Below are 17926 nucleotides of genomic sequence, written 5' to 3'. Positions count from 1 at the left end.
CGTCCTACCCTCTAAGGGAAATAGGCACAATGAAGCTTCTACTACTTCTGTTGCCCCAAGAAAAAATATTTCGACTGCAGTTTTATTGCAAGCTAATGAGCCTGGCCCTCCACAGACTCCAGTTCATAGGAATCAGTCTGTGTGTGTTGCTATTGATTCTGCTCTTCCACTCTATGTTACTGGAAGGGACGTTATAGAAGATATATCTGATTCTGAACCAGAAATGTTAGGATTCACGGATGACCAGGGTGCAAAAGGGTCTTTAACATCACTCTCAGACCAGGCCAGCTTCCTCAGCTCCCATCTTTCCATTCACTCCAATTGAACAGTTGAAACGGGGACCGATTGCTTCATTATCAGAGGATTTACAGTTTAACATACAACCTAAAAAATCTACCTCTGTGGTTAAAAAGGTGACCTCCTCTCAACGTGTGGCTAAATCGGGGGGGGGGGGGGCTCTGTGCCCAATCCATTTCCCTCTATGGGGGAGGATTTATCTGATGCTGAGGACGTAGCACTTTCTTCCCAAATATCTTTTCTAGAGTCAGAAATTGAGGCGGAGTGGATTGATAGTTCTGTCTTTCCACTAGATTGTTCCAGAATGCTCCTATTTTAAAACGCAAAATGCATAATGCATGCACTGGAAATGGCCCCAAAGCCTACCACAATTCCCAGTCCTGCCTCTGAGAGTCCAGTTACTTTGCTCATTGATAACCGCACAAAATCTAACTATATGCTAGTTCCTTCAGTGCTAAAAACAGTAGTCAAATCAGAGTTGGATTCCCCTATGCAGTCCAAAAAGAATTTATCTCTAGCCTGTAAACTATATGATCTGGATCCTGACTTCATATCATATATTAAGACACCTACAGTAGACAGTCCTGTTTTACTTTTGTCTTCTTGGAATCTTGTTCCTAAAGAAAGAGACGCCCAATTGAAGGATGTAACTGATAGGAAGTTGGAGTTTGCACTTCGAAAAATCCAAGCTGCAGCTGCCCTGTCTATAAGGGCATCTTGCGCAGCATCTTCCTCTGCACACGCTGGCATTGTGTGCACTCCCTTCCCCCAGGTGCCATTCATCAGTGCCAAGCCATTTCTAAACCTTTACAAGCACAAGCCTTTATGGCAGACGCAACTATGGACACACAATTTGCAACTAGAGCTATGGCCTCTCAAATAGTGGCACACTGCATGCTTTGGCTTAAGAACAGGCATGCTGATTCCACATCCAAAGTAAAGCTCTCTACTGTGTCCTTTGCTTAGGAGCAAAGGTCACTTCAGTTTCCTTAGCTAGAGGGATTAGGGTGTGCATTTTCTTAGCTTATGATACTATGAAATTGCCCCACCCATCTCATATTTTGCGCAGTCCTCTGGGTCAGCCTCGACTTCTGCTGCCTTTATGGCTGATGCCACTTCAATAGAGAGTTGTAGGGCAGCCACTTGGTCTCCTCCTTCCACTTTCACTAGGCATTGTGAGTTAAACTAAATGTCTTCAGCTCAGGCAGCTTTTGGCCGTACAGTGTATACCAAGTTTGGTAATCAGTGTGTCAGCTGTGTGGACCCACCCAGTTATTGGGAAGTGCTGTGGTATTTCCCAATCCACTGTTCCCAGCGTCCCATGAAATAAATAGAACAATTGGCTTACCTGAAGTGTAGATTTGTTAAATCGGGACGCTGGGGACAGTGGAACCATCCCTGTGATGGTCTGAAGTCACACTGGTTTTTTTTCCTATAAGAGGGGTACTCAGTTGCTGCTCTATTTATTGATTTATGAGCCGGGAAGGGAGGGAGGCTGCTATTCTTTCAGGTGCTTCGGTGAACATTGCTGCTTGGCAAATCCAAAAAACTGAGGAAGTGCCTGCCTCCCACAAGTCTTTGCTCCTGCCTGAGGTCATGTGAGAGGAAATACCCAATCCACTGTCCTCAGTGTCCCCATTTCACAAATCTACACTTCAGGTAAACCAATCTTTCCTTTTAACTGCTTAATGATGACAACAGCAAGTGGGGATTTGTACAGACACCACTACTTGTGATTGTAGGTTCATGCATGTGTGAACTGCTTCCGTGCAAAAACCACCTGCACTCTAATAAGGATTGGTCCATAATACCGCCAAATATGTGTTAACTACCCCCCCCCCCCAATCCTAGGCCACCTTTGAAGAATTTGTTCATGATAGCTTAAGTAGCTTAGTTTGCATGTAATGCTAAGCCCCAAACCATGATGTTGCACACAGAGGCAAGGATGCGGGTTCCTTATCCAGCGATCACGACAGCAGCACTCCTCTCCCAGACCTGCTGCTCCCTGGCTTCTTGGGGCTAAGCTATGGTTTAGTGTTGTTTGAACTTGGGCTCATGGTTTGTCTTGCTCTAGACATACCATGAGAAGCCAGCAAGGTTTGTTCTTACAACTTGAGGTTTCTGGGGAAGACAAATCGCAAGCTTGGGTTCAGGTGTAATGCTAAGACAAGCCATAGTTTAGCCCCAGATAGAATGGCCTGGGAGTGGGCTGCAGCTGCTGCTGCTGCAATCCTTGCTCCAGGAACCCACAAATGTGTTTGTTCACACTAAGCTGTGGTTTGTCTTATTGTTATGTGTGAACTGGGCCATTCTTGTAGCAGGCAGGAAACTGGGGGGAGGGGAGCATTCAAGAACATTCAAGAGCATTCGTTTCCTGCTTGGCAGGGGGTTGGACTCGATGGCCCTTGTGGTCTCTTCCAACTCTATGATTCTATGATTCTAAGAACTGGCTTTGTACTTGCTGTTGAATTCCTGCTCCCATCAGCCCCAGCCACTGGGGTCAGGGGTCAGGGCTGGTGGGAGCTGCAGCCCCACGTCAGGAGAGTCACAGATTCCCTGCTCTAGGGATTGCTACATTAATTTCAACAGAAATTAGCAGATTCAGAATTCTTGTGAACAGGTAGTTCTAAAGTAACATAACTATCAAGAAGATTGCTACCTAATCTTTCATTTGTCACTTGCAAAGCCCTTCCTCTATCCCAATACTGAACTTCCCTCTTGCTTGCTTTCCCACTTGTGGCAGTGCTGGAGAGATCTCTACAGCAGAGATGCACAGCTCAAAAAACTTCTAAGTTCCGTTCATTATTTAATGTCTGAAAAGTGGCCACACGCTTTCTAAATAATAATTTTATGTATTTAAATAAAACCAGGATTAGAGGTTATGGCAATATAATTCACATATTATTAATCTCCAGATACTGATTTTGGTGGGAAAATAAAATACATGACAGTAGAGCTGTGAACACACACAGCAGCAGAGGTGAACTAGTTATATAAAATAAATGCTATACACTGCTAGAAGAATGGTCTACGGCCTGCCTTACATGGGAGCATGCTCTGCAGGGATTAGCTCTTGGGATCGTTCTGTACCACCTGAGACAGTCATTGTGTACACACCCAGGTTCCATTCCTGGCGGCGTGGCTTGCAGAGCAGGATTCATTCTGGCAAGGAAGCTTTGGGGAGGAGATGCTCCTCTGGAACATGCCAGCCCTTCTGTGAGTCTCAGCCAGAGTGTGACACTATTCACCCAAGTAGACTGCTGACAGGAACATTTGTCTGAGCAAAGCAAGTGTTACTTTACTCCAGCTGGTTTCCTTTTCTGTAACAGCTGCATAGGTATTTGGATAGAGTTACATCTTTTCTGCATGTTTAAGGGGCTTCCTTTTTCATTCTGCTAGCATTTGCTGCTAGCACCTTCTGATGTGGCAGGCTGGGGCATTTTCATTAAGGATCCAGTGCAGAAAAATGAATTCATCTCTGAATATTGTGGTGAGGTAAGAAACAAAATTTGAATAAAGTTAGCCTTTTCATCTACTACTTCATAATCCAATCTTCAGGAAAGTCCTCTGTATTGCATGCCTCTTAGTTAATACAGTGGAGCTTCCGGATACGAACTTAATTTGTCGCGGGGGTCCGTACTTACCCCCAAAAAATCCTTATCGGGAGGCGCCACTTCTGCACATGCGTGCACAGCAAAACCCAGAAGTATACATTTTCTGGGTTTGCTGCATTCGTAACTCAAAACTATGTTACCAGAAGGTAACGTAACCCAAGGTACCACTGTAATTCTGCTGTATGTCAAGCTGCAGTTCCTCAGCCCTTTTTCAAATAAATCATGACTTTGAGAGACAGCAGGGACAGATGTGGAAAAGAGAGTAACTTGATTTTTATGCTGTTGGTGCAGATAGCCTAAAGCAGTAGCAGACTTGCAAATGCTGATGGAATGTGGTGGTGGAGGATGATAAATTACTATTTTTTAAAAAATCCCACCTTCCTATTTACATGATAAGATGCCTTTCAGGGTGTACCAATAAGCAATACAAATCTTCAATAAAAATGTATCAACTTTATTGTTTTAACATATCAGCATGAAGTACTGCATGCCAAGGTTTAAACTGAGTATTAGGATACTCTTTCCCTATAATCTTATTAAAAGTCAGTTTTGGCATGCAACTGCTGGAAATTTAGTGTTACCTTGTTTCCCGAACTCAATCCATTCTGGAAGTCCGTTGGATTTGTAAAACGTTCATAAACCAGGACGCAGCTTCCAATTGGTTGATTAGCCCTGGAAATAATGCTGACAGCTGAAACTGACATTTGGGTTCCAAAAAACATTCGCAAACTTACTTCCGGGTTTGCGCCATTCGGGAGCCGATTTGTTTGGGAGCCAAGCCGTTTAGGAACCAAGGTACCACTGTGTCTGAATGCACCTGCCCAGAAGGCACACAGGTTTGATCTGGCTTTGAGTCCTGTGAGACTTTCTGCAAAAGTTGCCAAAAGGCAGTTTCTCTACTCAACTGCTGAATCAGCAATCGTGTAAAGATAGCTGGTAATTTGGGGGATGAGAGACAGTTCTGTTTGTGCATGTTACCAAAACAATCTTCCTTTCAGATAATTTCTCAGGATGAAGCAGACAGACGAGGCAAAGTATATGACAAATATATGTGCAGTTTTCTCTTCAATCTGAATAACGGTATGTGTGCTACTCTTAATCCCTCCACTATTTAGCCTCTCTTGGGATATGAAAAATTGCTTGTTTTCATGTGACTGTTTCCAGCAAAGTGCATCCTCAGGTTTCAGACAGTAGGAGGGGCATGGGATCAGAACAGCATTTATATTTAAATTAGCTACCTTGTTGGGGGTGTCAACATTTAGTCCAGACTTGCATAGATCATCACAACAAACCTTTTTAGGTGGTGTGATAAACAAGGCTGGTATATAAGGAAAGCAGAGCCGTGATGTAGCCTGTGGGGGTGGGGGGCACAGGAGTGGTTGCTGCTGAAAACAGCTTCTCCATGTGAACCAGGAAGTGACCTCTCCAGACAATGGAACATCTTTTCTTATCTCTGCGGCTGCAGTCTCCTGGGTGATGCGGATGCCGTTAGGCAGTTGAATGCGCAGGCGCACTCCGTCCGTTTCCCTCCCACCCAGGCTATACCACTGAAGCAGAGAAAGCGTTTCATTAAAAAACATCCATTGTTTGAAATTAAAAAACTTTTAAAAACGTGTGTAAGATAAGCTTCTTGTATAGCATTAGACACGTATGTAAGATTACAAGTAAACATTTTCATAGATAAACTGGCTGTGTTCAATGTTATTACAAGTTAAGCCAGAGACAATAGCATTTTAACTGTAGTGACAGTCTTCCAGATAGCAATTTCAGTGAATATTGCCATAGTATCCACTTTTCAGTCTGTTGCAGACATTTTAACAACAGTCTTTTTATTTAGATTTTGTGGTTGATGCAACAAGGAAGGGTAACAAAATAAGATTTGCAAACCATTCAGTCAATCCCAACTGCTATGCAAAAGGTGAGTGTTTATACATTTTACGGGAGTATAGCTAAATGAGCAAGGAATCCGATTAGCACTCAAGATATTTAAAAAGCCTTGCACCAACTTCACTTTTTGTTTTACAGTTATGATGGTTAATGGAGATCACAGAATAGGCATATTTGCTAAGAGAGCCATTCAGACTGGTGAAGAACTGTTTTTTGATTATAGGTATGTATAGCGTGTTCAATACCAACCACATTTCTCATTCAACAGCCCAAATTTATCAAGTGTTTCAGAGTTTAGGTCTTGGGAATGCAACCCGCTGATCATTTTACCAAGAAGGAAATGCCGAAAGTGTGGTAGCCAAAGAACTAGCAGGTGACAGAAATGATTGACTACAGGAGTCATTTCTGTGCCACCCAGAAAATGTTTCTGCCCTGACACCCAACAGCACTTGCTCCAGCCTGGGATCTTCCACAACTGCCCTGCTAATCTGACTTGACTTATGTAGAGGTTTTGAGTGGTAAACTCAATTTGCAGACAAATTGCTTTTCATCTTTATTTTTCCTTTTGTTTTGACACTTTAGAAACTCCTAAATTTAACAAATCATTTTGTACTTTGTTTCAGATACAGCCAGGCTGATGCCCTCAAGTATGTAGGCATTGAAAGAGAAATGGAGATCCCTTGATACCAACTACCTCTTCTGTAAAACAGCTGCCTTATCTTCAGGAGTTTCTAGTACTGTGGGCAATTTTTTTGAAGATTGAATTGATGCAATTTCAAATGCAGAATTTGCAAAGTACTGTACCTGTAATTTATAGTGACAAATTTTAAATCAACTTTTTATTGCCTTCTCACCAGCTGCAACCCTGTTTTGTACCATTGAACTTTTGCAATAATGCAGTATGGTACATTTTTAAACCTTGAATAAAGGATACTTGAACTTTGAATTTAAGTGGTCTACTTCCATCATTAATCCAGGTCCAAGGCTGGATGAAAGTGTGTTTGAGCTTTTGGCTGAGAAAAAGCTCATGTTAGGTACTCGCCATGACACATCAAACTGAATGTAATGGATTCTCCTGTAGTAAAGCCTGTAACTATCGTTTGCAGCTACTGCTAGCAAACTGTCCCGCCTCCTAAAAAGGAAGAATGTTGAATCAAAAACATACTTGAGCTTATAGCCGGGGTGGATTCAACCTAAGATGACAACAAGAATCAGCATGCTTGGCAGAACTTGGGAGGCATAGGTTCAAATCCATGAACCCCCATGAAACTTTCATCAGTAACCACCCTTCATTTGATTTTTTTAAGCAGAGGTTGGAAGGCCACCTGTCCTGGATGCTTTAGTTGAAGATTCCTGAATTGCAGTGGGTTGGACTAGATGACCCTCGGGGTCACTTCCAACTTTGATTCTATCATCACTCTTACAGGTTTGCAATTTTCACCCCTTTTCCCATCTTCAGTCAACAGCACAATGAGCAGTGAGGGCCTCAAGTATAGATGTCCTTTTCTTGATCACACAGCTGACTTTGTCTCCCTAAACACCTGCTTGATTGTAGAGGGTCTAAAGTAAGAATAAATGTTTTCATAATTTTGTGACATTTGACATTTATCCACTGAACTTAAACTATCAAATGCATCTTTGTGAAGTCATCTCTGTAAAGCACCCAACAAATAAGAACTAATTTTAAATCTTCTCAGAGATAATACCCAAAGTTTTGTGTATTATCACAGAATCATCCAACCTCTCCTTAAAAACCTCCAAGGAAGGCACTGGCTGTTGATGTTCAAGAGCAGGCTGGTTAGACTTGGGCGAACTGAGCAGGCATCAGGATACATAATAGGAGCTTGAAGGGATAGCTGCAGAATCTGGGTAGACTCGCACAATTTGGCTGAGCTTGCCCCAAGAAATGCCTCCACCTTTGTAGTACTTCTGTAGTAGTAAACAAAACAGGAGGAAGGGAGGCATCAGGTTCATGTCAGGCTCCCTGTTGTTACTGGAAGGATCAGTGAAGTGCTGAAGCAGCTGCTGATTTAGAAAAGGCAAATTTGCAGTGTGCTTTGGTGGCAGCAGGGACACGGGTGGTGCTGTGGGTTAAACCACAGAGCCTAGGACTTGCTGATCAGAAGGTTGGTGGTTCAAATGCCCATGACGGGGTGAGCTCCCTTTGCTCGGTCCCAGCTCCTGCCAACCTAGCAGTTTGAAAGCCCGTCAAAGTGCAAGTAGATAAATAGGTACCGCTCCAGCGGGAAGGTAAACGGTGTTTCCGTGCGCTGCTCTGGTTCGCCAGAAGCAGCTTAGTCATGCTGGCCACATGACCAGGAAGCTGTATGCCGGCTCCCTTGCCCAATAAAGCGAGATGAGTGCCGCAACCCCCGAGTCAGCCATGACTGGACCTAATGGTCAGGGGTTCCCTTTACCTTTGGTGGCAGCAAGCCTTATTCCAAGCAGTGAGATTGGGTGTATCACAGCAACCGTGTTTGAGACAGCCACCATAGCAGGCCTCACAGATGACCAGGGTTGTTCTAGAGAACGAGGCAGCTGCCATTAAGCTGTTAAAAACAAGTGTGGCTGCTGCCAAGTCAGCACACACACTTGAGACTCATGAAACACACAGTATTAGTCATAAGGACTGAAGTAAAAAGCAGAGGCTTAAAAAAATCAGCTGCCCGTATAAAAAGCAGGAAATGGACGGGATATTCAGTGGCCCTACTTCCTTGAATTTGTGTGCATTTCCTGCCTTGTACGCTAGGTAGCCACAATAGCCCCTTTGATGGACCATCATCCACTAAGAATGTTCCAACCATTAAGTTCAATAACCTGAACAATCTTAATTGGCATAGATTTATTATTAAAAACTGAAATCATTTTAACTTAGGTCCAAATTTCTACCTGATTTCTATGCAGTGTTTATATGCAACTGACAAACTTTAAAATTTCTAAAAATTAGAATTGCTGAAAGCTGTCTCTGTATTTTAATGACCATGAACTGTGTTCATAGCATCTTGTCATGACTCACTATGCTTGAAGTTTGAATCAACTGCAATGCCATGTCACATGTCCCTGTATCTGTAAATAATCATGGCGAGTTTCCATATACAGTACCATCCTGGGGCTTTAAAGTCAGTGTGTGTAATATGGCCAGGCAGCTGCTTGTGTGCCCCACATATGCTAAATATCACATGCCCCCATACCTGATGATTATGATGATGTATTCATCCACCTGGGTATAACTGGTGATTCTATGAAAGTGCATGATTATTGGGAAAAGGTGGATTTGTAATACCAATATTAATTTCAGATGGAAGATGGATTTTCTGGCCAAGGAAATATTCCTTTAAACTCCCTCTCACTTTTCACATTGCAATAAAAGTTTTGGGCAAACTTCACTTTTCCAGTACCTGCAACCAGACTTTGACATCACTAGAAGCAATACAAAAAGCAAAACAGGACTAGTTTATCTGGCTTTCATAATTATACCTTTTATTTACATTTAAGAAAGAACTCATGGAACTTAACAATAAAACCAAATGCAACTTGTACAGAAAGTTTTAAGTTTTTATTTATCACACATTAAAAAATGAAACACACTATACAAATGATTTTATAGCAGATTACACATGGGCCAAATTAGACTCTCTCAAACTGCTGCCAACATGTATGTATAAATGCTGCCTGGCAACCTGTTGCTGTATAGCCAATGTATTGATTTAAATGCAAGTAGCATGCAACCTCCAAGGGAGGTTTCAGATTCCTTTCTGTTCTTAAATTAGGTTAAATGGCATTGGTGTCCATATTTACATACTTGAAATGTATCAATCCTGAGCAGGTCTGATGTAATTCCAAGACTGGCAGATGGAAGTCCTAGTCTTGGTTATAAAAATGGAGGTCCAGACGGCAGCAGGCCAACAAGTTCTGTTCTCATTTCTTCAATCACTTAACTACTTGCCACCCAGACAGCTGCTGAGAACCGTTAAGCCAAGTAACTGTAGGTGTCCTTCTCGCCATCCACTCGCTCCAAGTATTCCTTCTCTATTAGAATGTCAATGCACTTCTGAAAACAGAAAGATGTGACATTGTTCATAGCCATTTTAGGAAAAAGTAAAAAGTACCGTATTTTTCTGTCTATAAGATGCCACCTATTTTTGGGGAGTCCAATTTAAGAAAGTGGGGGGAGATCTATCCGTGTATAAGACGCCCCCAAATTTTGGACATTATTTTTTAGGGGAAAAGCCTAGTCTTATATACAGAAAAATACAGTATGTAAACTACAGCACTATGCTATAGTACAACTTCAGTATTGTAGTATTTTTTTAATGGGACTTAGGTAGCAATAGAGGGGGAACAGGCTAGAGGCAGTAGCACCAGCATCCCAAGTCTGAACCAAGTTAAATGTCCTCAGAGACGACATAAGCGCAGCAGGCACTGCATGGAGCCAGAGGGTTCTGCTGGGTCTCATCTGAGCAGCACAGGAGTACAGTCAGCCCACAACTTAAGGCACATTTAGCTTGTGCGCAATCATTTTCACATGCTTGGCAAAATAGTAATAAATAAAAAGAGGGTGGGCATCTGGGGGAAAAAGACTTTGGGCAATCCCACCTGCCATTGCTCCCAATGTATTTTGACTATACGCAATTCTGGCTTTAGGCACAATCCCCTGTGTAAGTTAGGGGTTACTATATCCAAAAAAGAATTTACAGTCACAGGAAATAGAAAGCACACCCTTGAATTCTGTGGCTTTACATGTGAGGGTATAAGAACAACCATCTGCTCCTTAGCAGGTCTTAAATTTAGGTAAATACAACCTGAGATGAACAACACATGGCATATTACACTGTGTCATGGTTTATTTCCCCAATACTAGCAGTCATCTGCATTTGATAACAGTAATCTTCGTTACAGCTGATAAAAAGTGTTTGTAAGAGTGCACAGAGCAACTTTAAAAAAACCACACACAACAACCATGGCTTTCTACAAGAACAATCTATGTAATTATAGTAGCTATGTAATTATATAATGAATGCACACACACACAAACGGGGGGAAGGGAGAGCGAGATTTTTTAGGGCAGGAAACCTTTCCAACTTGATTCCCTGCAAGGCATCAGAATGTGAATATGAAAAGAGTGAAGTCCTTTTTGAAATCCTGCAAAAGGCAGGCAACTTTTGCAAGAGCAAAGGAACAGCTGGTGCTGTTGTAACAAAAAATAGCCAAAGACAATATATTGGGAGGTAAGGAACGGTAGAGAGATCTCTACGTGGTGCTCTTGCACAAGAGCCTGGGGTGCGTGTCCAGGAGTCACCTGATCCTAGGTCAGTTTGCCAAAATTGCAGTTTTTCCTTGCCACTGCCCCACGACCCCAAGCGCTGAAATGCAAGACGAAGCTGTCTTCTAGCAATCGTGGATCTACCTCCATATTGTCTACACTGACTGGGCAGCTTGTGTCCAGAGAAGGAGCAAACTGGTAGTGTGGAGAGAGAGAGGTCACCCAGAACTTGTAGCCACATGTGACCAACCCACCAAAAATGCACTAACCAGCTTCTAGACAAGCACAGACTACAGATGTTGATTTTATTTCTTGGATTTGCTGCAGAAAATCTATATTTAAATGGGGTAGTATGAGCCGTGATTTGGATGAAGGTGATGTGAGATTAGACACTATGGAAACCTGTCGTGTGGAAGCACCCTTTAAAGTGTTGCTGAAAGTTTTACATTGAAATATAATGAAACAGGATCAGACAGTGTCATAATTCTACTTGAAGCTTGGTATATTTTATGCTAATCCCTATTTTTCTGTGTGTGGAAAGGGCTGCAGATGCATACAGAGAAAGATTTGTTTTTCCAACTACAAGATGGCTCTTTAGACAAACCTTTATTACTGGAACTCGTGGCTTGAACCTTGATGACAGTTGTGTGAGAACTTCTCCCAGCAATTGCTGGTGTTTCAGGACTTTTCTCATCTTCATAATCCTTACAATGGCAGCCTAGCATGCAAGGGGGGGGGGAATCATTTTAGTCATCCAACATCAGCCACTGGTTACCAAAGACTTTTGACCAATCACAATTGTTATTATGGAGACCGTGTTTTATAGCAAAACAAATCTATTTGGCTGTAGGAACATTTCAGCAGAAATAGCCAATCTTACAGATTTTCACCCTTCTTACTTTATTTCATAAAATTTATATACTGCAGTTTAAATGTTGCTCACTATGTGTTTGGAACACACAATTTTAAATTCCTAGATGGCAGAATATTTCCTTTATAGTATCACCTGAATTAAGTACCGTATATACTCAAGTATAAGCCAACCCGAATATAAGCTGAGGCACCTAATTTTAGCACAAAAAACTGGGAAAACTTATTGACTCGAGTATAAGCCGGTTCACACCACAAACCTGGTGGTGGTGGCAAAGGCAGAGGAGGAGGAAGGAACAGCCCAAAAGGGCTCCTTTCAGGCCGCTCGTCCCTCCGCCGCCACCAGCCGCCTCACTCGAATATAAGCCGGGGGGGGGGGTTCATCATAAAAAATGTGCTGAAAAAGTCGACTTATACTCGAGTATATACGGTAAATTTAAAAGCCAGCTCTGCATTAGATATCCCACAAGATCAATGAGCAATTGCCTTAATCTAGTCAAGAGACTGACCTCCCCCCTGGCTGCTGCATGGAGGAACCTGCCCTTTGGGACGGAGAGCTGGAAGTTAATGTGGGAGTCACTAAAATACCTGGGCAAGTGCTGCCGCCATTCTACTGCCTCAAAAAACCTTTTTGTTTGTTTGTTTAGATAAGCTGAAGCAGACATGTACTTTTATATGTACATTTGCTTTAAAAACTCTTGGTATTCATTTTATGATGTCTACTGTTTCTAAAATGTTTTCATTGCCATTTTAACGAGCATTGTATACCATTTTATAAAAGGTATTTAAATCCTGCAGGACTGCATTCTGCCCCATGGACAGTTCTATAAGGGACATCTGCGTGCAAAAGGGCCCTGCTCAATCCAGGGCCTCAGGCAGCTGGCCTGGGAAAGATGGGAGGTTTTCAAGAGCCTGTCTGAACAGACCAGGGCGAGATGGAGCAATGGGCCCAACTCTGGCGTTTTCCTTTCTGCTTATAGCCATGAATCTGTACACTTCTGACACAAACCTCTGGCCAATGTGTTACAATCCTGGGAATGAAGCCCCTTTAGCTCTTGTGGGGCTACTCCAAAAAGAGTCTTCTGTAATTTCACTTTGCTAATCACCAATATTAACCATTGCAGAGGTAAGTTCTGTTAAAAGCAAAATTATTTCATAATTCTGCCACCCATGAGAACAAAGAGAATCCCACTAGATAAAGATCAGCAATATTCAGAACTTCTGCACATGGTCCAAGTTCCTGAGCTACCTATTCCAAGTCACCTGGATTAGTAGTTTTCGGTCTTCCTCTATATTCTTATGTGTAGCTTCCTGTTCTTGTTTCTGCTCAGTCTTCATTGGCACATTAATGTTCACTCGCAATTTTTTGCTGCCAGGAGAAAGGCAGATAAATAACTTTACAACGCACAGATAAAGAAAAACAACAACTATAGAACTGCCTGGAAATTTTACTAGATAAAAAATGTATGAGCCCTATTCCATTTACTGGCTTTGCCTTTTTACTTTTCACTTCGGTGCATTGAGGAATGTTCTCCTTTGGCTGAGGGCTGCAGGCATCCTGGGGGTGGCCACAGCCTCTCCCCCCTCCCCAACACACAGGCTCCCTCCCTCCCTCAGCCACTCATTCTCCCTCTCCACCTCCCAGGCCACTGCCTGCCTAGGTGCTCCTGGGCAAGAGAATGCCAGAAGGTCTTCTCGCAGGTGCTAAGGCAGCCCCATGCCAAAGCAGAAGGCAGACTCTCCCTCCAGCGTGTTCTGTGTCAGCCCTCTGCCCAGGGCAGCTGGAGCATCTTGTGGAAGGCACTCAAAGACATGGACTTTGGTAGACTGAGAAACTGGATGGATGGACACCATGGATGGGCCCCTAGGACGGAAACAGCAGGACTTCTCCTGCATTCTCATGACGTAGAAGGCTGCAATAAGACTTTAAATGGCAGGGGAAATGTGCTGGGAATTGGGGACAGGAAGGGGCTGCAGAGGAGACAATGCAATTGACGCTGCTCTTTCCTGAGCATTTCCCTTCCCCCTTCTGAGTCCTCAAGACGGCTTGTTTATTTTGCCCCCATTTTCATTTTAAAAAACTGATATAAAGACATTTCCAAGGAGATGCAATGGTTCCAATTGTATTCTTTAAATATTCCTATATATGCACTTTCTTACATTTATGCTTACTTGCAAGCCAACTTCTGTTGTTTAAACAACGCCAACTCAACCATTTAGAATCACAATATTAACATCCAAGTTATTTTCAAATATGACTAAACGAGGGCATTCCCAGTGAAGTTGTGGAACTCTCTCCCCAGAGGTGTGTCTAGCACATTTGCTGAACAATTTCCTGAAACTATACCTGAGGTGTATATGTTTAGGACCTCTTCTACTTTTGTCACTGAAATTTCTTTCAAACTGTTTTTCATGCTGTGCTTTGAGTTGTTGTGGCCTGGCACATGTACCCAGAGCACCTTAGGGTGTAGGGCAGGTAACAAATCAAATTATTAATGTTTAATATTAATCAGGGACGCGGGTGGCGCTGTGGGTAAAACCTCAGCGCCTAGGACTTGCCGGTCGCCAGGTCGGCGGTTTGAATCCCCGTGGCGGGGTGCGCTCCCATTGCTCAGTCCCAGCGCCTGCCAACCTAGCAGTTCGAAAGCACCCCCGGGTGCAAGTAGATAAATAGGGACCGCTTACTAGCGGGAAGGTAAACGGCGTTTCCGTGTGCTGCGCTGGCTCGCCAGATGCAGCTTGTCACGCTGGCCACGTGACCCGGAAGTGTCTGCGGACAGTGCTGCCCCCCGGCCTCTTAAGCGAGATGGGCGCGCAACCCCAGAGTCAGACACGACTGGCCCATACGGGCAGGGGTACCTTTACCTAATAATAATAATAATAATAATAATAATAATAATAATAGCAGCAGCAGCAATCACTATTCTTCCAACAAGTAGCATTTGCCAGAAGCACTAATCCACCTTATGGCAGATTCAAAAGGCTTTTTACCCCAATCATTAATTTTATTATTATTATTTATTAAATTTGTAAAGGTAAAGGACCCCTGACAGTTAAGCCCAATCGTGGACTCTGGGGTTGCGGCGCTGATCTCGCTTTACTGGCCAAGGGAGTAAACATTTGTCCGCAGACAGTTTTTCCGGGTCATGTGGCCAACATGACTAAGCCACTTCTGGTGAACCAGAGCAATGCACAGAAACGCCGTTTACCTTCCTGCCAGAGTGGTACCTATTTATCTACTTGCACTTTGACGTGCTTTCGAACTGCTAGGTTGGCAGGAGCAGGGACAGAACAACGGGAGCTCACAAGGTCTTTCAAAATTCAGTCATTGTGAAACAGCATTTCAAATTCTAAAAATATACTGCAACAAATTACACAGTTCTAAGAAAGAAATCTTCTATGGTTATGCATAAATGGTTTATATTAGTTGATCTGCCTTACTTTTTGTAACCAAGATAAAGTTTTATTAAGGTATCTGGCTTCAACTCCACCTCGTCGACATTTGCATTTTCATCTTCCAACACCTACAAACAAAAGAAACAATGCAGGAAAAAGTTGTCAACAAATCATTTCTCTCACATCCTACCCCAGCAAATCAAGAAGACTTACCAGCAACTTTGACTTTAGCAAAATCTGTAGAACTTGTCCCAAAATATCCTAAAAGACAAAGGGAAGGGGGAAATATTAGTCCTTCATTCCATTTATAGTTAGGCGCACACATACTTATTTTGCAGCTGATGGGGAAGAAAGCAGAGTGCTTCTCTGCAACCGCATAGGTGCATTAGTGTGTTAGGTTTCCCCTCCCTCAAATATTATACCCTAAAGAAAGACAAAATTAAGAAAAGCAAAATGCCATCCTGGGCTCTGCACTGTGAAGAACACCTGCTCCAGAGAAGCGGTCACGGAGCAATGGATCCAAACTACAAGAAAGAAGATTCCACCTAAACATTAGGAAGAACTTCCTGACAGTAAGAGCTGTTCAACAGTGGAATTTGCTGCCAAGGAGTGTGGTGGAGTCTCCTTCTTTGGAGGTCTTTAAGCAGAGGCTTGACAACCATATGTCAGGAGTGCTCTGATGGTGTTTCCTGCTTGGCAGGGGGTTGGACTCGATGGCCCTTGTGGTCTCTTCCAACTCTATAATTCTATGATTCTAAGAAGGGCCGGATATGAAATGAACAATATAAAATTCCACAAAAGTGGAATAGTGCAGATTAAGTATTTTACTTCACTTCTACTAGATATGGGAAAAGTCAAAGAGTTTATTATCCAGGGCGCTCCAGCTCTACCTCCCTCAACCAAATCCAACAAGAACCCTTTTATGGCTTTGAAGGTTTCACCATATTAATGTCTTTCTAGCCTGCCATTAGTCATCAGAGCTAGGAAGCCTGCTTTCTTTTTAAAATGAAAGACGAAATTGTCAAGATCTAAATTTTGGAATAAAAAAAAGCCTCCAAGAGTGCAATAAAAGCAAGGATATTGTTGGGTTTCCAGAGGCCTTCAGCAAAAACAAATGCTTAGGAAACCTACTGTGAACGTAACAAACGCTTACCATTTTTATCTGAGTACTGTCTGTCAGTTGTTGAACAGTGTAGGCATCTTCTGTGTTATATTGCAGCAAGATTGCCATTTGGAATGTAGATGCCTTCAAGGAAAAAATGGGACAAATGTTCTTTTTGAAATAAAATCCAAATTTAAGCAACTCAGAAATGATTTTACTGCTTCATACAAAAAGCAAAGCAAACTCTAGAACAAACCTGTTCTCCTAGACTCAGCTGTTCTGCTTTTTGTACAAATTCTTATTTTTAAAACCCCCTTCCTCCTAGGTACTGATCATTTTTAAAAATCTGGATTATGAATAAAAGCCTATTCATGAAATGTTCCAAAAGACTTTCTCCCCACCAAGAGCCTCAGGACACAAAGCAGACGAATGAACAGAAGAGCTCGTCTGCGTTTCAGTCCCTTTCTAAGGGCATCCAAACTTTTTTCAAAGAGGGACAGATTTGATGACGTGAACATGCCAAAGTTGTTGAGCTTTTTTTAGGATTTTGCCACAGGAAATGAACTGCCACGGGGGCTGGATTAGGCCCCCGAAACAGACTTTGGACATGCCTGCTTTTATCAAACAAATGAATTCAAATGAGCCAACTGGAAGTGTTAGCTATTTTGGCTTTACAGAGCACCCTTTGCCAAGGACTCCTCTAAAATCAGTGCACGGGTGCGTGTGTATGCTCAGGACTTTGCTATCGAGAGCCGGCCGAGAGCCTTATAGGAGTGAGAATGATGCAGGGGAGGGAGAAGAAAGTAGCTATTTAAACCATTAATGGGCAGCATAAAAATGAATCTGGGGAGAGCTGCAGCTCCTGTGTCTCACTCCTTTGCACCAAACCAAACCTCACTCCAGCCTGTATACTTCCTTATTCTGGGAGATAAAGCAGCTTCCGCAAGCTGCTCTCCATATGCAAACGTAACTCTAAGAGCAGCAGTCAAGTACGGATTTCTAAATTTGTGGAACTGACTCTCACAAGAGCTAGTGGACTCTCCTCCCTTGGAGGTTTTTAAGCAGAGGTTGCGTGGCCATCTGTCCTGGATGCTTTGGCTGAGATTCCTGCATTGCAGGGGGTTGGACTAGATGACCCTGGGGTCCCTTCCAACTCTACAATCCTATGATCCTACGAACTCTATACTCAGTTACTGATACTTGTAGAACCTTCGTATCAACAGCACAAGGGTGCACCTTACCTGTAAAGTGTATCTGTTTTTGAAGCAATTGGTAACCAGTTCCCCTTTGGAGAGCTGATACAACCATGTCAGTTTTCTTCCACTATGGCGACTAGCATAAAAAGCAGTAAATCTCTGGTAACTGCGCTCCAGCTACATATTGCAAAGCAAAGCAAAAACACAGCCATGTAAATGTCACTTTTTCAGCCTTATTTTACCAACCTAGTTTTAAAATCAGATTAGACCTTTTATCAGCGTGTCTTCATTGAAAAACTAA

The 17926-nt window shown here is 42.8% G+C and overlaps 2 protein-coding genes across 9 annotated transcripts in view; one reads left to right on the top strand and one right to left on the bottom strand.

The window, feature by feature from the left end:
• Positions 1–6744, top strand: part of EZH2 (enhancer of zeste 2 polycomb repressive complex 2 subunit) — a 54466-nt gene extending 47722 nt beyond the window's left edge. For 5 of the 6 annotated variants that reach the window (XM_080975833.1, XM_080975836.1, XM_080975834.1 and 2 more), the window contains 5 exons: positions 3697–3792; positions 4910–4991; positions 5749–5829; positions 5937–6021; positions 6422–6744. In XM_080975833.1, coding sequence (XP_080831959.1) covers positions 3697–3792; positions 4910–4991; positions 5749–5829; positions 5937–6021; positions 6422–6482 — 405 coding nt within the window. In that variant the 3' untranslated portion in view covers positions 6483–6744. The remainder of the gene's footprint in view (positions 1–3696; positions 3793–4909; positions 4992–5748; positions 5830–5936; positions 6022–6421) is intronic. The other variant, XM_080975837.1, reaches the window with a different exon arrangement.
• A 2588-nt stretch (positions 6745–9332) lies between these two features.
• Positions 9333–17926, bottom strand: part of CUL1 (cullin 1) — a 47565-nt gene continuing 38971 nt past the window's right edge. For all 3 annotated transcript variants that reach the window (XM_080975829.1, XM_080975830.1, XM_080975831.1), the window contains 7 exons: positions 17671–17802; positions 16481–16573; positions 15541–15588; positions 15373–15455; positions 13195–13300; positions 11666–11779; positions 9333–9849 (listed from right to left, as the gene is read on the bottom strand). In XM_080975829.1, the coding sequence (XP_080831955.1) occupies positions 9769–9849; positions 11666–11779; positions 13195–13300; positions 15373–15455; positions 15541–15588; positions 16481–16573; positions 17671–17802 (657 nt within the window). In that variant the 3' untranslated portion in view covers positions 9333–9768. The remainder of the gene's footprint in view (positions 9850–11665; positions 11780–13194; positions 13301–15372; positions 15456–15540; positions 15589–16480; positions 16574–17670; positions 17803–17926) is intronic.

This window comes from Podarcis pityusensis (assembly GCF_964106645.2).
Source record: "Podarcis pityusensis genome assembly, chromosome: 12".
NCBI classification, from domain to species: domain Eukaryota; kingdom Metazoa; phylum Chordata; class Lepidosauria; order Squamata; family Lacertidae; genus Podarcis; species Podarcis pityusensis.
Note: the sequence above shows the minus strand (reverse complement) of the source record. Positions and strands in the feature narration are given on the sequence as shown.